Raw genomic sequence first — 20,690 nt, forward strand, 5'->3', positions numbered from 1 at the left:
TTGTACAACTGTCAAGTCAGCAGTCTTCGCCATAATTGTGTAGCCTACAGAACTAGACTGAGAGACCATTTAAAAGCCTTTGCAGGTGGTTTGAGTTAATAAGTTTATTAGAGTGTGGCACCAGGTGTCTTCAATATTGAACCTTTTCACAATGTTCTGATTTTCCTTAGTTGTCAGTTATAATCATTAAAATAAAAAAATAAAAAACATTTGAAATATATCAGTGGAAATATATGAATGGAATTAGTGAAATAAATCAACTTTTTGCTTTAATTATATGACCAGCACCTGTATTTACATGATTGCATGTCATGTAATATAAGCCACTATCAAGCTTTTCAATGTTTTATCTCTACTATTTTTATTAATATGTTAATATTATAATAATAATTTTAGGTTAATAGTGACAGAATAAAAAGGGTGCCTGTGTTTAATTCACATTTCATTCTGTCAGGAAAATAACCTATTGATAAAACCATTACATTTTACTTTTTTCTACTCTCTCTCAAAAACATAATTTAAAATACTTTACAATATACGAATGTATTGTTTTATTGAAATCTAACTACTTAAATGCCTCATCCTTGCTTTGGGACTTTTATTATGTAGCTGTATGAGTGGCAGCCCCTCAGATAATACTTCTGCCTTCACTGTACGTATTTACAAATTAGCGGACTTCCTGGCGTGTTGTGAAACGGTATTTGTATAACAACGGTGCAGCATCACACTCTTACGAAGGTACTTCTTTGATTTTTATGTTATAACAACATTGTACGTAAGAGTTTAACATATATTTGTGTGTTGGCGGGGTTGGTTTTGAATGTAAATGCTATTTTAACTCGATCTTTTTTCGACTGCTGAGATTGATGGTCTGGTGGGTTATTTTACTTACTTAGTTTGACGTGTCTGATGCGAATCGATTCATATGAGCTTAAATGTAAGATGCTGTAGCAATGGCACGATGCCAATATCTACGTAGTACGTTACGATACCATATGAATTGTTTCATTCTTCATGCAGGTTTTGTATTTTTAATGAGGGGAAACTGAAAGATACCCGTGAGACAGGTAAGTAAAGAGTTTTTATTTGGTCTGACGGAAATTTTGTGATTTGATTTTATTGACATTGGGTAGAATATGATAATAACAGATGTATTTCATGTGTTTGATACGCTACAGTAAAGTTAGTTATGGAGAAACTAGAGACATCAGAGCTCCAGTCAAGGCTGTCCTCGCTGTCTGTATCATCTTTCCCCGGTATAACTTCAAAAAACTGTGAATCAGACTCTTTAAACAGGTAACGTTAATCGGATTAGGCAAGCTTTGATGTAACATGCAGCAGCCGTTTCTAGGGGTCATTTTAGCATGTAAACTTCCTTTCTATTTTTGTTTTGAAGACTTCAAAGCACAGACCTTTCACGGACAGTACTCCAACCGGACAACCAAACCAAGATGGATGATAATAGGAATATCCGACAATCTCTGCAATCTACTGAGGTATAGCAAAGCCAAGTCCAACAAGACGAACGCACAGATGTATATGAATGTGTATATAAAGTATTTGTGTTTAATTTTATTTAACTATATTCATCTTATAATATGAATGTATATTTATATTTATTTAAAAATAGTTTGTGTACTATATTGTTGTGTGGTTGTCAACAGGAGACCAGAGCATCTCACGGGAAAGCAGGGGAAGGAGGCTCACCAGAGAGCACTGCCAGTGATGGGACGTCACACTCTGGGGAGAAAAAAGGTTAGCACAGCCCGTATTAAAGAGATGAACCTAAGCTCTGGAAACCATCTCATCATCTTTCATCATTGTCCCCAGAGAACTTGACTGTCTGTATGCTTTTCATATCAAAAAAAGATTATGCCACCTCTTACATTTCATTATTGGAAACTGTGTGGAGATACTATTATTGGATAGTATATAATAATGGATAGTACAATAATTATATGATGATAATAATAGACTATTCTATTCCCAACATATGACTTTGAGGTCAATTTAATTAATTAATAATGCACTAAGCCTATTTGTCTGCAACCACCTGCAGTTAATGTTAATGGTGTGTATTGTTTTATTGAAGAACTGTTTATTATGATCGTTTTAACATCGCTTTATTCTATCACACTGGATATTACAAGCATCTGTCAAATTCCAGATGTTAAAATAACTGGCAATAAAAGTGAGTACACAAAAATACTTGTTCGGTTTGAACCTGTGTGCATTGCGTGTCATGTCACCTATTTTGATATGATGAGCCACACGCATGGCAATGTTTTAACGAGTTCGCATTCTTGCCTCCTTTGCAAAAGAAGTCATGAGCTGTCACCCTAAGTGATAATAGATGTATAATAGATGCTTTACAAGACCATACAATTTGCGCATCTTGTATTAGAGCCATTAAAATTTGGACTTGCAAGGGTCGATCAAAGAAGTTGAGTCCTCGTGCTGTGCGTCAGGTGCAGAATTTGGCTTCAGAAGCAGACGCATTAGTGATGCCAGCATTGCTTTACAGGTTGCAGAAGGGGAAGGTCAGTGCTCAGGCCATACGCCGCACACTGCAACAATTCGGTTGAACAGTGATCGATCTCTGCGAATCCTGTCCTGAGTGAAAACTGTTGTGAAAAACCTCTGTATGACCCTGGCCACTGTACTGTAACTCAGTTTCAGGATGTTACCAATCTTATTATAGCCTAGGCCAGGGCTAGTCAACTGGCGGCCTGCGGGCCAAATATGGCCCACCGGTTATCTTTGTCATATTTAAAATCAGCATGGTTAATTTTAAGCCACCTTTCCACTGCACATGACAAACGAACGCAAAAAAACGGAAAGAGACTCACAAAGGGGATGCGTTGAGTGCCAACCATCTGCAAGTGCGTAATTTTCGGATGTGATTTGAGCTTTGGATGCATACAAAAAAACTTGTTGCGACTACACCGCATGTGTACGCCAACCGGAAGAAATGTATTTCAGTGTGTTCCAATCAAAACAGTGTGTGCAAGGTAAATATATTTAAAATTATGAATCCTTTTTTTTGTTTAACTTCATTAGTAACACTTGGCTATTTATCTGTTTATTTTTTCATTCATTTGAATGACAGAATATTCATATGATTGCCACTAGGGGGCGAACTCCGACAGCCGTGTCTGAATGTTGTGTACAGGGGCGGTTTATAGCCTATATATTTTATAAATACTGAAAAAGAAAACATGAAATGCAATGTAAGTCATTAGGAGGAGACTAGCTAAATGTTGTGATTGCATGCATATGTTTACTTGAAATGTAACAATTTATGAAAATTAAATCTTTATAAATGCTTTATAAAAGCAGCTCTGCATTACATTTAATGTTATACAAATATACATTTGTTGATTATTTACACTCTTACACTTTTTTTATGCAATGTTCATTGTTGAAATATTAAAATTTTGCTCTTGCAATTTTAAACTGCAATTGTTTTTAAAATATTAAAAAACAAAAAGAGTTTTCAGGAATTTAGGCAAAATACTGAATACAAAATGTGTTTAAGTTTTTTTAATATATGACCTATAACAAAAAGTAACAAAAACAACATATGTTATCCTATCACTGGTGGCCGGTGACTTCTTTTTTCGAGGGCGCTAGATGCGAATTTCGTTACGACATGTATGTAGCCCATCATGTGTGTGTTTTTTATTTCAAAATATGTGTTCTGCGCGTCGAGAGATCCTGTGTGCATCACGTGTCTTGTCAAAATAAGTGCCTGCTGCAGACGCCTCTAAAGGGTTTATGATAAAAGAGATGCTTGCGTTTGCCAGATACTCGCATAATCTCATGCATAATAAGAGTTTACTGTTAAGGGAGTGTCTTGCGTGTATTTTGTGAACGTGAGCGTCTCTTTTATCATAAAACTGGATCTTATAGTACATACTCTGCTTTGCAAATACAGTGTACTTAATGTGATATTTTAAGGCAATCTTTTAATATAATTGATAAAATTTAAATTACTAAAAAAAATATGTTTGTAGCTCTTCCACCTGTTCAACCAGCATCTACATGGACCTCTGCATCCCTGAAGGAGCTAAAAGCAAAACTGCGTCAAGAGAAAGACAGCGTGGTGACTATCTACCGCGGAGATGTTATGACTGTCCACGTGCCTACCGTTCCTGAGGCCAAGCGTGTGTGCTGGGAGTTTGCTACAGATGGCTATGACATTGGTTTTGGGGTCTACTTTGACTGGTCCCCAGTCACCAGCCGAGCCATCACCGTCCACATTAGTGAATCCAGTGACGACGAGGATGAAGATGAGGAACTGGAAGGTGAGAAAGAACTTATTACCAAAATGCAAAAAGTTTAACATAATTCACAGAAGATTTATTCAACTATGAAGTCTTTTTTTTTTACATAAAATCATCCTATATAATGTAAAGAACATTCTGAGAGAATATAACCTTGAAATATTTAACTCATTTCACGCCAGCCTTTTTTTTTTTAAAGTTGCCCCCCGAGCATTTTATGTGATTTTAACAAAATGTCTTGCAGGAAAATTTTCTTCTAAAAATATATAAACATACAAATATTTCAAATGAAAGAACAGACACTTCTTTCAAATAAACAGACAAAATGGGGGAAAAAAACAATTCATCCCATCTATATTTTTCTCTACTTATGAACTCTTAAATATGGGTATTTTTCTTAAAAAAATATTTTTTTTTGCAAAAAGCTGAAATATTGCATTTTTAATTGCTGCAAATAATTTTTTGCTTCAGTTTTTTATAAATTGGGTAATCTTAGTCGCCATCTAGTGCATAATCGTGGAATTACAAATTAACATAAAAATTCATCAAAACGGGGAAAGTGTTAAGGGCACATTCCACTTTTTTTAAAAAAAATGCTCATTTTCCAGCTCCCCTAGAGTTAAACAGATTCTTACCGTTTTGGAATCCATTCAGCTGATGTCCGGGTCTGACGCTTGTATAGTATAGTTGAGAGTAGTTCATAGCCATATCTGCCTGGAAAATCGCAGCTTTTAATTTTCCTTCGGTCTTAGTACGATGTAACTACAGAAGAGTCAAGTTTTAAATAGGAAAAATATTGAATCTTTGGTTATTTTTTTGCGCGATTCTAATGGTCTAATCAGATTCAATGGATTGTGCTAAGCTATGCTAAAAGTGCTAGCGCCAGACCCGGAGATCAGCTGAATGGATTCCAAAACTATAAGAATCAAATGTTTAACTCTAGGGGAGCTGGAAAATGAGCATATTTTCAAAAAAAGTAGAATGTCCCTTTAATATTGACTGTAGGACCATGTCAAAGATTAAAATGGAATCAGTGAGTAAAATGACACTTTGATGCTCCTTATCTCATAATTAGATCATGAGACTAAGCCTGGATTTCACAGACAGCCTCACATTCATGTAATGCTCGCATTCATGTGATTCTCACATAAGTACTGTATATGTATAGAAAACTTTCAGTGACATAATAGTTGTTTTTTTCAAACAGGCCCTGTTGTTCCTGGAGATGTAGAGAAGGGCTCTAAAGCAACTGCCAACTCGAACTTGGGAGAGATCTTGCCTGTGTACCGGCAGGACAGTCATCTGGCAGTGCAGGGCGGCAGCCACGATTTTCCAGGAGATGGCACATACTTGCTGAAGTTTGACAACTCCTATTCACTTTGGAGGAATAAGACTCTGTATTACAGAGTTTACTACAGTGCCTGAGTAGTCAAGTGCAAATTTCAATTGAAAGTCTTAGTGAAGATTATTTTTAATCAATTCTGTATATGTGTAAGTCTTGCTATTGTTGATTGTGGTTTCAGATAATCAAAGTCCTATCATAGATCAAAAAGTGTGCTTGTTTATGTGAATGGGATCATGAGTCTCATGATATGTGCAATGTGTTTTATGTGTGCGCGCGTGCTAAAGGTCACGTAAATATTTCATTTAAGGGTCCATATATATTTTATAATTGTATTGTCTCGCACCACAACTGTGGCATCGTATATCAGGGATTACAGTAGGAATCAGGGATAGCTATTTGGGTGGTGATTCAGGTCAAATACTTTTCAAACAGTTACACACACATATATATAACACAATAAATCATGTTAGAAAAATAATTACATTGAATGTTAAGTTGATTTTTTATGTGCATTGCGAGCAGGTTCACAAAGCCATCATCTGAGATCAGATACATTAATATAGCCAAAAAGACATAAACAGCCTGCACTAGAAGAGATACTGTATGTGGAGCTCATATACAGCCTAATATTTGTATTGCAGTTGGAGACTGTACCTTGATCAAGTCAGTCACCTGGGATACTTCTCATGGAAGTGGTTACGGCCTGCTTGTGTAGAACTTAAAAGAAAACCATTTCCTGCTACAAAAGGCAGATAATTTATTACATAACTAATTCAATATTTACATGACCAAGTTACCATAAAAGGTTGTCTGGCATCTGTTGTTGTCTACATTAATGTCTTCTTTACCAAGGTGACTTACAAGACTGCCTGTAAGATATGGTTCATGATTCAAATATGTTAATTGAAAATACATTTTTATCATGTGCAATATTTCACACAAATTACAGACAGCAAAGATTTTATTATAGTATTTAGCTTTATTTCATGACTTCATTCTTTATTGTATTATAAATACCACATCACTATGAAAAAGCCAGCCTGCACCCTTTTCTCCTGTAATGGGTATTTTCTATACTTTAAATTATTTGCATCGTGCTGCTGAATTACCTTACAGCCAATGTGCTTTTCTGCCTGCCTGTCTGTCTGTGTATCTTTATTTGTATCATATAAATATAATGTATGTCAGTCATATTTTTCTTGTTTTTTTCTTTTGCTGTATCAATTTCTTTTGGTGTTTGTTGTTCATAATAAACTACTGATGAATTCAGTTTGATATTGCTGTTTTGATACATCCAGGTCCAGCTGTTAAGGTTTTTTCCTTTTAAAATGGATTTTTTCAGTGGTAGCCTATACAGCACTTCCTTTTAAAAGTAACCATGAAAAACACTTACTCAGCATTACAATATGTATTTTAGTAGATGACAACATAAACCATTTCCCCTTAAACTGGGGGTTCACTTATAGACTCTTAGGAGAAGTGGAAGGGACATTGTTTCTGACTGTTCAATGCTTCTCCTGCAGGAGGCGCTGTTCGCAAAATAAAAAAATTCGCAGCTTTCTTATAATCTGTATTTAAATAGCTTTTTGTTTAAGAATATTTATCTATTTCTTGAATTATTTATATATGGCATTTGTCTATCAATTGGAATGAATATTACTAAATTATATTATTATTTTATTTCTCTTTTTTATACTTCGAGTAAAGTACAGTTCATTTTGCATCTTAGTGTTTTTCATAATATTTTCAGCCGACCAGGATTTATATTTCAAGTAATTTCCTATGAAGGACCATTCCGACCATTAAATACATAAATAAAAATTAAATAATGTAAACATCGGTTTACAAAATGTACAACTTATTTTTATCCTCTCAATTTATTTTATAATAATTTAAGCATTTCTTTTCTTCATATTTACTAAATAAACTATATAAAACTATATAAAGTATGTTTATTATGTAAAATGTTAATTGGTCGTGGCAGATCGTTAGACACAGGATGTGATAAATGTGATGGGATGTGACAGGTGTGCCGTCTGACTCTGCAGGCCTAAACACAACTACACTGGCGGAGACTCACTGAACTTTAAGACCACAACAACATGGCTAAAATCAACTTTTATGTCATTTGGTCCTTGCGCGAAGCACCTCGGCAATTTATACGGTAGTTCTTAGTTATTGTTGATCATTTCACATTTAAGTATTTATCAAAGAGCTGTTTGTTTTCCTAATGTACCCCGTTTAGACATGTGAACCGCATGATGTACCAGGTTCAGATGCCGTTGCCTTTACCGAAGCACCTGATACTGTTCGCTATAGGCGACTGGTCAAACTTCTCCAGTGATACTGATATATCTGTGGAGGTTCAGTTGGGTCCTGAGGTCAAATCACAGATCATCGGGTCTCTGTCACCTAATTCTAGGTAAGACAAACGAGGAAGTAACCGTTAACCCTTGTAAACTGTTACTGTATCCCTGTGTTTTTTATGGTGACGCGTAAACAAAGTCACCAATTATTGCTTTTGATGTAGCCAACCCTTAGCACCATTAATGCTTTCTTTGTCAAATAATATTTGAGATTAATGGAATTTTGACGTTAGACCAAATCTATTTACATTGTCATATTGGATACGCCTTTATCCAGAGTCATCTACAAATAAAGGAACGCCAATGTAAAGAATTTGAGTTTTTTTTGTGTGTATAATCTATGTTTTTGATGCATTATTTACTTGTATTTTGTCATGGTAACGGAAGGCTTTTATTTTGAAATGTATGGTCATGACCGCATATAGCACGAGTACGTGCTAATCAATTCAGAGTGAAATGAGACCCAGATGCAAACGGTTGTGGCCTCGAAGGTTTACGGTTTACCAAGGCTTAGTTCCTGGTTTAAGTGGAGAACAAGGTATTGTAACTTGCTACCTGTTGTTATTGTTCATTTATTTTTCATTGTGATAAGTATTCATTTGTTATTTGGGTATGTTAAGTTATTGTTGTGTTTGTAGTTTGGTTTCGATGTATGTTTACTTATTCAAATGTTTGTTTGATTTTCCCTTTGTCTAAGCTCTTACGGTGATCTTCAATAATCTCACGGTATTTATGATGAGCATTGAATAAAGCTTGAGGATCATCAGTTGAAGAGTCAGTATTTATTAAACTAAGGAGCTACAGTAAGAGCTTACTTGATATGTAGCTCTGTGTTTTTTTTTTTTTTTTTGAATGTTTGTTCATGCTGTTAGTCAAATAGCCCTCAAGCTGTATTTAAACAGAGTTTTCTTTTATTTCTGACCTGTCTGGGAAACTTTAATGTGTTAAAGGTGTCTAATTTGGCAAGGAGTGTGGACTCCTGAACTTCTTGCTGAAGCCACACACAGAGGAAGAAGAGGAGTTTATGCCAAATTAGTGCTTAGCATTAATGGACAGGTATTTATAATGATGCAAATGAACTCATGATTAAGTAAATAAGTAATTAGCTTTTTTCAAACTGTATTTATAATTGCAGGTACATTTAGTGTCCAAAGTCATTATTATTGTTTTGCTATTTCCAATGGTTAGATTTTTAACTATTGTAATAATTTGGTACTCATTGTCATAGATCACAAGATATTACAGGCCATAACAGTATAATATTTCTTGATAAAAAGTGCCTTATATAGCTAAAACACACACACATTACTTTCAAATAATTCAAAGGACGTCGTTCAGTCATTGCTAAACGCATTGCTCTGGTGGTTATTTTAAGTTATTTAACATGGTCAGGTGTATATTTATTGAAAACAATGCATACCTGTGGAACATTTCTCAACCAGAATAAAGCAGTCAACAGCCCCATAATAAGATATTAAAAAATATAACCATTTGAAAAAGCTGAAAAAATAATGATTTGGCCGCCAAATGCAATTATCACCCATGTAATGCTCAACTATCTACATTGTAGGTGAGAGCCAGTTTTGTCAGCAGCACTCCACGGGTGACAAGAAAACAGCTTTTGCTGAACCACTCGTCCAATCCATCCAGCACTCTTCTTAGCAGCGGAGAGAGTCATGATGTGAGTTATCTTACTTGAGTTGTTCATGTTGGGATTTCAAACCAATCTACAAAAAGGACCAGCAGTTAAACCAGCACCATACTGTACCAGCCTGGACCAGTACTGGTCTGAGCTGCTGTGTCATTCTGTGTCAACACAACCAGAGGTTGAAGTAAAGACAGTGCAAACTTATGAAATGTGCTTTTTCCACATTTTTGAATGTGACATTTCCAGTCAAACCTTGAAATTGAAAGTGCAAAAGTCTTAGGCCCCCATGATACCATTAGATTAATTGTTTTTGCAATTGTATAGTGATCCTTTATAAATATTTCTCAGTCTCTTTATTAAAATACAACCAGAAAATACAGGAAATGTGTATGTATGAGGGTAAAATAAGGTCAAAAAGATTTGCATGCGCAGGATCATATTTGTGAGAGTGTACGTGACATTGCAAGCATAAAATAATTTTGCGTGCGCAAAACCAATTTTGTGAAGGTGTAAATCAAGTTGCAAGCGTAAGAAAACAAGTTTTGCATCATTGTACTGTTAATCGTAAGTGCAATTCATGTCTTGTAAAACTGAAACTTCTAAATGATAAAAGACTATTTATTAGCTGCACTGAACGTAATATTATTAATATACGTCATCTGTGCACAAGATAGGGCCTTAAAAACATCATCCAATTGCTCATGCGGTCATCGCATAAGCGATTGGCCCTCTGGCTTGTCAATCACTGCCATTACGAACCTTGTGAGAGACGTGCGCGCTCCAGTAACTAAATACAGGCGACGCATGCGCATAGCGCATGAAACTCCGTCTTAAGTTTCGTTTTGTTTTCATTGTCGAACCTGCTTTCCTCCTCGAATTTGCACCACGGTAGAGAAGAAACTCGAAGGAGGACGCAAAAGAAAGACTTTTTTAAGCCGCTGGGAATAGGAGAAAATTGTCAGAAGAACGTAATGTAAACAGAGTCGTTATTGGAGAAAATTTCAACGCTGGAGAGCAATGAAGGAACAGAGAGGTGTCAAGACAGACGCGCAGTTCGCAAAATCCTTTCCGACAGGTAACAGTGATTATTCTTTCTTTGGGGAATAATTATTGTTGTACTGTTGTTCAAGTATATTGACGTTGTTCTTGTACTGTAGTTGTAAGGCAGTGACCAGTCTGCTACATGCTAGTTGAAATGGGAGTAGCGTAGACTGATCTAACGTTTTAACGTCTTATTTGTTTATTATCATCATTTCACATAATGCATCCACTGACGCGAGTCACGCGACACAGCATATGCCGGTGTTAAACAAACACTCGTGTTCAAATTTTTGTGCGCGAGTTTTGGAAGGCGTTCCCTAGAAATGAGCTGTAAAGGAGGGAGGCTGTTCTTACGCATGCGCTCATTTAAAAAACTCGGTAACCACAACTTTTCGTCATTAAAACTTTGCGGCCTAAAACTTTTGCACAGTACTGTACATTTTTAGAAAATGTATATATTACAAATATATTAAAACATCTCTTTATGGTCTACACACAAGTTATTTTATTATAAATCAGGGCAATAAACATTTGTTATGGATGTGATAAAAGGACAAAAGTCTTGAGGAGACAACATACTTTGCAGGATTTTTGTGAATTAAAATGTACAGACCAGAAGTATTATTATCAGACAAATAGAGAAGAAATGGCTCTTGCAATCATATTTTTAGCAGGGAAAGTTTCTAAAAGTAGTTTATTGGATAAAGAATGACCCTGCTTTTCCATTAGAATAATTTGTAGACATTACCTAAACGATGGGTTGTTTAAAGGAGCTGTAACATTGACCTCTAGCAGCTGAACTTTGTATTGCAGTCTAAATGTAACATATTGGAGACAGCTTATGGGCGGGTAAGCGGCAGCCGCGAGTTTTAGTTCATTTTCAATAGAAGACATGTGGAATGGGGCAAAACGCGGGCGAGAAAAGCTGTAGTTTATCTGCTGAATTTTACGTTTGCAATGTTTTTGTTGATTGCTAATTACAAACCCACACGTGTGGATATTTATACCTCAATCTGCGACTCATTTCGGAGGTTGAGTCTACCAGAGGTCACATTTACGGGCCATTGCAGTCTTATTTTAGTAACCATGACAACTGGCAGCTGAGCTTTTGAAATGGTATTGGGTAAATTGGCAGTGGCAGGATCACACAGACCAAAACAAAAACGGACATTCCTACCAGTAAGTACCATTTCCAAAAGAGAATAACTGGCTACAGCATTGCTTTTCAGAAAAAAACGATCTGTGAATTTACAGTAGCATGTTTCCTAAATATCTACAAATATATTATAATATTTTTCTTGATTTAGTACAGTCAAAATCTTACATACAACTTTAAGTAGAAGACTTTAAATAACAAAAAATTGTAATGAGAAGCACTAAGACTACAAGTAAATAATGACCTTACATCTCTATCAAGATTACTCAAAGATCACCTCCTGAGGGAAGCGTCAGCTGTATGGAGATGGAAAAAAGCAAAGTGGATATGCAGGATAGCACACTGTCCAACATTCACGGTGTGTGGCCATTGGTAAGTAGTCATTAACAAACTAGTTCTTAAAGGTAAAATTTATCCAAAATGTAAAATGCTGTCATTATTTACTAACCCTCATGTTGTCCTACCTGTAAGAGTTTCTTTGAGTTTCATATTAGGAACTCTACTGTGGAAGTCAGTGGGTGCCGTCAACTGTGAGCATACCATCACTTGTTAAAATATCTTGTTTTGTGTTCAACAGAATAAAGAAACTCATAAATGTTTAAAACAAGGGTGACAGCATTTTTATTTTGGGGTGATCTATTCCTTTAAGCAAGGACTGTTTAACATGACTTCTATAGATCATGTCCTCTCAGTTGTGTCTCAAGTTATCTGTTTTATTGGTTCTTTGAAGGATAAAACTCCGAGACGCACGGTTATAGGGATAAAGGAATGCATTTGGAGTTCTGAAGAACTTGGAAGCATTCAGGATCCAAGGCGAATTTCGAGCCCCAAAAAGCGCAAGCTGTGTAAAATGCCTGCAGTAGATTTTGAGGAGGAAACTGCCATCAAACGTGTGAAGAGTTACAGGGCTGGTAAATGCTCATTTCTTTGTGCAGATGAAATACACTCACCTAAAGGATTATTAGGAACACCATACTAATACTGTGTTTGACCCCCCCCCCTTCGCCATTCTTTAGAAATGTTGCCCCATATTGATAGGATAGCATCTTGCAGTTGATGGAGATTTGTGGGATGCACATCGAGGGCCCAAAGCTCCCGTTCCACCACATCCCAAAGGTGCTCTATTGGGTTGAGATCTGGTGGCTGTAGGGGCCATTTTAGTACAGTGAACTCATTGTCATGTTCAAGAAACCAATTTGAAATGATTTGAGCTTTATGACATGGTGCATTATCCTGCTGAAAGTAGCCTTCAGAGGATGGGTAAATGGTGGTCATAAAGGGATGGACATGGTCAGAAACAATGCTCAGGTAGGCTGTGGCATTTAAACTAGGCCCTTAATGCCAATTGGGCATCAAGTGTGCCAAGAAAACATTCCCCACACCATTACACCACCACCAGCAACCTGCACAGTGGTAACAAGCCATGATGGATCCATGTTCTCATTCTGTTTACGCCAAATTCTGACTCTACCATCTGAATGTCTCAACAGAAATCGAGACTCATCAATTGTCCAATTTTGGTGAGCTTGTGCAAATTCTAGCCTCTTTTTCCTATTTGTAGTGGAGATGAGTGGTACCAGGTGGGGTCTTCTGCTGTTGTAGCCCATCTGCCTCAAGGTTGCGCGTGTTGTGGCTTCACAAATGCTTTGCTTCATACCTCGGTTTTAACGAGTGGTTATTTCAGTCAAAGTTGCTCTTCTATTAGCTTGAATCAGTCGCCCCAATCTAGGGATGTTCACATTGACCGTTTAACCGTTAACCGAAGGTAAGAATTTATGACCGATTAACATTATCAGTTAAAATAAAAAAAATTTGTTAATACATGGTGCGTGTCGTCATGAGCCGACAGACATTTTGCCACTTTTTAATCTTTCATTTGTGAATGTCCTGTAAATGACACAAATGATTGCTGCCCTGACGGTCTGATAAAGTAATCATTTGTATGAGAAATCATTTGTATGCGTGTTTGGAGGCCGCGCGTCTCCGCGCAAGATGACGCGGTCCGTCTCGCGCGCATCCAGACAGACGTTCGCTGATGGCCTCTGACCCTAACCATAAACATCTCTCTTTTTGCACAAATGGAGAAAGACGACGCAAAACCAAAACTTTCAGAAAAGCGTCCTGCTTTAGAAATGACCACTGTGGTAGATGAAACCGAGACAATCTGCCATTTTTGGATATTAATCCTCTGGACCGATCGCGTGCTTTTTAATAAGGTAATGTTGCGTGAATATCTGATAATGTATGAATCCTGGTTCTGTTGTTGATCTGTCGCTGCTGTTTGCACGTTCAAATTAAATGTTTTGTTTTTACTAGTTCACAGACAACCGTCAACTGTATTTTTACTCAATGACAATTTCATATTAAAATCGTATAAATTAACGGTTAATGTTCGGTTTAGAAGCTACGGTTGTCGGTCGGGAAAATTAACTGATATGAGCATCCCTACCCCAATCTCCTCTGACCTCTAGCATCAACAAGGCATTTTCACCCACAGGACTGCCACATACTGGATGTTTTTCCCTTTTCACACCATTCTTTGTAAACCCTAGAAATGGTTGTGCGTGAAAATCCCAGTAACTGAGCAGATTGTAAAATACTACGGCCCGTCTGGCACCAACAACCATGCCACGCTCAAAATTCCTCATCACCTTTCTTTCCCATTTCAGTTCAGGAGAGTGTCTTGACCAGGACCACACCCCTAAATGCATTGAAGCAACTGCCATGTGATTGGTTGATTAGATAATTGTACTACTGAGAAATTGAACAGGTGTTCCTAATAATCCTTTAGGTGAGTCAGTGTATATGCTTAATGTATCCTGTGCTTAACTCTCATTAAAGTATCATAGATGCAAATTCACTTTAATTTATTAATTCAATACATTATAACATCATTTTACTTTCACATTTTATTAGTGGTGCATGCATCAACGTAAATGATAGCAGTAGACAGTTTAGTTGCTCAAGCCTTATCTTTATGCTAAGTAACATTTACATTTATTTATTTGTTATATACTTTATCTGAAGCAACTTGCATTGTATTAACACTATATAACCTCAAATAACTTGCACTGACTGATCTTAAAATATGCCAGGGTCATTGATTTGTCCCAAGATACACACCAGTATTGTCTTTTCCTAAGAATTGTTTATAAAAAGATGCTTAAACCTTTATCTAACTAATGCTTAGTCCTTGCTTCAGCTAAGCCTTGTCTGTGAAACCAGGCCTTAATCTGTGTGTGTTTCCTGGGAATCAAACCCATGATGACCTCTGTGTTGCTAATGCGATGCAAACATAAAACATGGGGAAACCATAGATTTATTAGTCAAAATATTACATTGTGGTGACAGTTTTCCACTCTTACTTGTTATTTTTTCATATTTAACTTAGATTGTCCATCAAAACGATGGAGACATGCAATGTGTTTGAGTGATCCTGACACAGCAATTCTGATTGGTGGAGGGACTGATGACGAGGCCAGTTGTAAAGACTCTCTATGGAAATTAGAGATTGGTACGTCAGGTCAATCTATGCTTTAATATACCTATTTGCAATATATATTTTTAAATTCATGTGGTCTGTCTAAAATAGATAAGAAATGTGGTAGTAGAAGAACAAACAAAACTGCACGTGTATAGATTACATACAGCATACCTTCAATATAATTTATACTATTTAACTTTCCTCAGATAGTGATTTTTGGTTTCCCATGGATACCTCAACATCTGGGGTCAGTCCACCTAGCTCTCGAGGACACTCTGCAACCTTTGATCCGGAATCCAAAGTTGTCTATGTGTATGGAGGTTTGAGAGACGGCCAGCGCTACAGTGATGTATATGTCCTGGACACCATAACATGGAAATGGAAGCTTGTTCATGTGGGTGAAACATTGTAATGATCATTTTTATCTCTTTATTTGTAATCCAGAAGGTGCTATGATTTATGTTTGGAGCATTTACAATAATTTTGCAGCATGACCAAATGTTTTATACAGGTGCTACACAAGTTGTACATGCGTGCGACTTTTAGCACTAAAAATGGTTTCCCTATGATTACAGGCGAAAGGAAATATACCATCTCTGGCATATCACAGTGCCAATGTTTATAAGAGTGAGCTGTACGTATTTGGAGGGGTGCAACCCAGCAAATGTCCTGAAGGGAGGAATTGCAGTAATGCATTATATATCTTTAACCCTGAACACGGTCTGTGGTATCAACCCATTGTGGAGGGTGATCGTCCTTTACCAAGGTTTGGGTAAGTACTTCTTCTAACCTTTCGTGCATGTGTAAATTATATATACAAGTAAGACCAAAGAAAAATAACTAACTTAATGTATTTTTTGAAGCGTTTAGATGAAAGCCGCTAAACCCAAACTGTGTCAAAATTGAGATGATAATATTAACTGAATGCTCTAAGCCACTGGTGTCAAAAGTATACGCATTCATTACTCGGGTAGAAGTATAAATACTAGGGTTTAAATAGACTTCTGTAGAAGTTGAAGTATAACCTCAAGCTTTTTACTCAAGTTTCAAAACTACTTGAGGTATAAAAGTAATATAAGGGAAAAAGCTATTAATGGCAAAAGCTTAGGCTGAGCCCACTGTGCACTTCCCCACCTCCTCGAAAATTTTTTTTTTCTAAAGGCCACAACTCTTTCCCACCCATTGACGAGTTATTTCGTCAATTAAGAGAAAACATTTCCCTGCCAATGACGCTTTCCTGACGAGTTTTTACGGTAATCTGTAATTCCGCTATAATCCACTCTTACCTTATTTATAAAAAACTGAAGCAAAAACTAATTTAATTAATTTTTAACTCTGTATGTTTTGATAATCATTCTGAATCAAATCTCTAACAAAATTCCTATACCAAAATGCAATTATTTCAGCTTTTTGCTCAAAATTTGTTTTTGTTTTTTAGAAACCTATCCATATTTAAGAGGATATAAAAAGAGAACAAATGAAGATAGGATGAAAAGTTATTTTCTTGTTTTCTTTGTTTGTTTGAAAGCAGAGGGTCTGTTTTTTATTTGATATATTTGTATGTTTATATATTTATGGAAGGAAATTTTCCTGAAAGGCATTTTGTGAAACTTACCAAAATGCTGGCGGGCAAATTTTTTCCAAAAAGGCTGGCAGGGAAAGAGTGAATGTAATATTAAAATGTTAATATTGAAAATTTTGGGATGCACTGCTAGACTACCTGTTTCAGCTGCATATATGCCCATAAAAATGAATGCATTTAAGTACAATGCAAATACATCAAAGAACCATTTGTGTACTAATGAGCATTAACATGTGTTTCATGGAGTAAAAGATATGATGACTAGTTGCCTATAAGTATTGTAGTGGTGCAAAAAATCAGAAGCATGTCATCTTTAACCTTTATTGGAATGTAAATGTACATCCAAGCCTTGCTGCAGGAATCTTTGAGGCAACGGACAAGAAAATTGGTGTACACAGGCCATGGTTGTCAATTGCGTTGTCAATTACAAATGCTAATTTATTCAAAGGTCTCTTTTCCGAATTACCTACTGTATCTTAATTTGCGGATGGCAAAGAGAAAGCAACAGTTTGATTAATTAGCCAGAAGTGGAGAAATAATTACTATTAAGAAATAATGTTTTTTTTGAGTAACGACCCCAACACTGATATGTCCTCCTTGCTGAAAATGTAAGGAGTAGAAGTAAAAAGTCTTTACTCCAATAAAAATACCCAGAATTTCTAAAGTAAGGTAACAAAGTATTTGTACTTTGTTACTTGACACCTCTGCTCCCAGCACGCATTATGGGGTGGTTTCCCTGACAGGGATTATCTTAAACCAGGACTAGGCCTCAGTTTAATTAGAAAATATAACTAGTTTTAACAAGCATGCCTTTCTTAAAACATTTCTTGTGTGCATTTTGAGGCAAAACAAAGGGTAATGATGTATTTTAAGATATGTCAGTGCAAGTTGTTTTCTGTTTGGATAGTTTCTACAAATGTTTTTGGTCTGGGCCTAGTCTAATCCCTGTCTGGGAAACGCACCTATATGTTCATATGTTCAAAACTTTTGCTTCAGATTCACTTAATCCTGGCCTCAGGCTATTCAGAAATACTGGCAGTATCTGTTAAACGCCACAACAGTTTTTCAGCAAAGTCCTCTAAGTGCACTGAAGACAAAGGCACGTTTACGTCAATGTGCAAAGTTTTTTACCCGGTTAAAGGAGGTTTACAGAATATATTAGGATATGAACTACATTTCTGAGCCTATTTAGAGGGTCTTGCAGCCAAAGTTGTTATAAACCAATAAAATGATTAAAGTGACATTTGTGAAAATAAGGCATTTCCATTACTAACTAAAAACCTTTTAATTGAAATTAAAGTGAAATTACTAAACCTAAGCATAAGAGCCTGATAAAAAATAATTTTTTTTACTGAAAGCCTGACAATATTAACAATGCAAATGGATGTTTACACACTTCTATGTTCATATTTACCAAGGGTGCCAATAATTTGACCATGGCGGTATATGTTCATATTTATAACTTACTTTGGTCTTTGTGTCGGTTAAGCACAATGCAATTTTGTTGCCTTGGTATTTGTCCATATATTAGCTTGCAATGCTGTTTACAAAATCACACATTAACATCTCATGTTTATGACAGGCACTCCACCACGCTGCTGTCTAACAAACTGATCATTTTTGGTGGGGGAAATACTGCAGCTTACCTTAATGATCTTCATATTCTGGATCTTGGTATGACCCAAAGCACATGCATGACCTCATTTGCTGAAATTCTTTATTGTGTCTGTTTGTATCTTATTTGACGGATTGTTATTTATATCTTTCTGAGAAAGGTTTCATGGAATATACTGCAGTCAAGTACGAAAACCTGCCACCACTGGCCCGTGGGTAAGATTTGTCTAGGGTAGAGTTAAAAAAGTAATTTAGAGGGTATAATTTTTTTAGCTACATTAAAATGGTCAATGTTTAAAGGGAGAGTTCACCCAAATATTCTGTCATCATTTACTTGTCCTAAAGTTGATCCAAACCTGTATACATTTCTTTTATTTGCTAAACACAAAGGAAGTTACAAAACTGTTTCGTTAAAAACATTGAAAATATCTTTCTTGGCGTTAAGCGGTGAAAAAATTGACAAAATTGTCATTTTTAGATTAACTATCCCTTTAAGATGGCTAACATTAAACGTGATGATGTCTCTTATTATTGATCAAGTAACTCACTGCATATTACTACAGAAATATAATATTATTTTAAATATAGCATGTCACAAAGCATGGCATGTCGTGTCTAACTCATTACTTATTATGTTTTTGAAAAGAAACTCATATGAAATTTATGCCATCAAGTAAATAAAAATTATCTTAATCATTAAAAAAATACAGGCAGACTTGTTCCACACATTGTTTTATTCCATAAACCGATAAATCTACACTATAAAGTTTGTGTGGAGGTGAAGATTTTTTTAAAAAAATAATTTTCTGTATTGCGGACAGGTTTCATGCTGCTCTGCCCGTGTCTGACAACAGGGTGCTGATCAGCGGAGGCTGCGGTACTATAGGGGTCTTACAGGACCTTCATCTCTTTAACATAGGTCAGTCATTTTGTTTCCATATATTTAAAAATAAAACTAATTTTTATAACATCTAATATTAAAGACGAAAGTGTTTAAACTCCCTATTCAAATGTTTTTTTAAAGTGTATGTTTTTTACTATGAAAGAAGCTACACAAAACTTTAGAGTTATTTTCTAAATGTCGACAAAAACTTGTGAAATGTTTCTATAACCAATTTCTTCCATAACCAATGCTATCCGACTGAAACTTAATTTAGTTGTTTCTCAATAAGCCATTTTAAAAATTCTGGCGATAGGTGTGTTTGACTATATATGGCGTCGCACGACATGCAGATAACTGCAAAATACAGTGAGAGCGATTTGAAAGAATACAAAGCAGTCGACTCCTGAATCACTCTCGCAGTATTTTGATGTAATGTGCTTGTCAGTTCTTGTGACGCCACGTGAAATTGAACACATCTCTTGTGTCTTATCCTCGAGCCAAACATATCCAGTCCAACCAACATATGTAAGTTTATGCGAAATTGCCATTTGGTGCATTTTTTAAAATTCATTTTAATTCATGTTAACTCATTTTCTTTTTGTCCATTTCATTTTGAGTATTTTTGCATACTGATAGCCTCAAAGTTAACAGACATGGACTAAAAGCCATAAAACCCCAGTTATGATTTGATAGGTTCTTGTGCATTTTTTTCCAGACACTAACACATGGACATCAGTGGTGTCCCCTTGGCTGTGCTCAAAGCCTCGAGCAGGACATAGTCTTATCAGCCTGGAATGTACAAAGGGTTTATCTTTAGACCAGAAGAACGTAAGGAACCGCCGTCATATCAGTCCGTCCCATCAGTGCACCATTCTATTATTTGGAGGATCAGACTGTTCTGGGACATTTTACAATGACACTGTCAAATGCACGTTTGAACTCCCTATTTAGGGTCAGAAACAAACAGGACTGTTTTATTTTTTTTAAACTGAATATGGTATGATATTAAACTTGGCAACATAATAGAAAAACTAGAATGCCAGAAGAACTTATCTTTGTCTTTTTTTTTTTTAAAGATTGCATTATTGCACTTTTAGCATGAACAGCTGTTTTACAGCTACTGTTTTTATATTACCTTAAATTTTCACTTTCATTTAATTCAGATTTGTATTTAGAGATTCAGAGATTCATTGTATTTTTGTGCAATAAATGTTTTTCTGATTTTGCACGTATTTTACATATTTTCACTGCATTTTTGTCCACTTTTATGTAGTTACGTCATATG

General features: G+C 35.9%; 2 protein-coding genes across 2 annotated transcripts; both read left to right on the forward strand.

Annotated features, from left to right (window-relative positions):
* The first annotated feature begins 606 nt into the window (after positions 1-606).
* Positions 607-6,900, forward strand: tmed8 (transmembrane p24 trafficking protein 8). Its single transcript, XM_065288627.2, has 7 exons — positions 607-738; positions 1,021-1,067; positions 1,179-1,296; positions 1,397-1,496; positions 1,665-1,755; positions 4,017-4,307; positions 5,494-6,900. Exons 3-7 carry the CDS (start codon positions 1,190-1,192, stop codon positions 5,709-5,711), a joined length of 807 nt encoding a protein of 268 aa, XP_065144699.1. The 5' UTR covers positions 607-738; positions 1,021-1,067; positions 1,179-1,189; the 3' UTR covers positions 5,712-6,900.
* Positions 6,901-7,296: 396 nt separating this feature from the next.
* On the forward strand, positions 7,297-20,686 carry LOC135778167 (kelch domain-containing protein 2). Its single transcript, XM_065288625.2, has 13 exons — positions 7,297-7,795; positions 7,877-8,053; positions 8,948-9,053; positions 9,568-9,678; positions 12,104-12,214; positions 12,573-12,753; positions 15,234-15,356; positions 15,533-15,720; positions 15,902-16,098; positions 18,491-18,582; positions 18,684-18,738; positions 19,344-19,441; positions 20,121-20,686. Exons 1-13 carry the CDS (start codon positions 7,734-7,736, stop codon positions 20,354-20,356), a joined length of 1,737 nt encoding a protein of 578 aa, XP_065144697.1. The 5' UTR covers positions 7,297-7,733; the 3' UTR covers positions 20,357-20,686.
* The last annotated feature ends 4 nt before the right edge of the window (positions 20,687-20,690 follow it).

Source organism: Paramisgurnus dabryanus, chromosome 17, assembly GCF_030506205.2.
Source record: "Paramisgurnus dabryanus chromosome 17, PD_genome_1.1, whole genome shotgun sequence".
NCBI lineage: Eukaryota > Metazoa > Chordata > Actinopteri > Cypriniformes > Cobitidae > Paramisgurnus > Paramisgurnus dabryanus.

Excerpts from the sequence above, each read along its gene's own strand:
- tmed8 (XM_065288627.2), top strand. The coding sequence starts at position 1,190 with ATGGAGAAACTAGAGACATCAGAGCTCCAGTCAAGGCTGTCCTCGCTG. Across the intron at positions 1,497-1,664 it reads AATCTCTGCAATCTACTGAG|GAGACCAGAGCATCTCACGG; the intron begins GTATAGCAAAGC and ends GGTTGTCAACAG. Across the intron at positions 1,756-4,016 it reads ACACTCTGGGGAGAAAAAAG|CTCTTCCACCTGTTCAACCA; the intron begins GTTAGCACAGCC and ends ATATGTTTGTAG.
- LOC135778167 (XM_065288625.2), top strand. The coding sequence starts at position 7,734 with ATGGCTAAAATCAACTTTTATGTCATTTGGTCCTTGCGCGAAGCACCT. Across the intron at positions 7,796-7,876 it reads GCACCTCGGCAATTTATACG|ACATGTGAACCGCATGATGT; the intron begins GTAGTTCTTAGT and ends TACCCCGTTTAG. Across the intron at positions 19,442-20,120 it reads CCTTCATCTCTTTAACATAG|ACACTAACACATGGACATCA; the intron begins GTCAGTCATTTT and ends ATTTTTTTCCAG.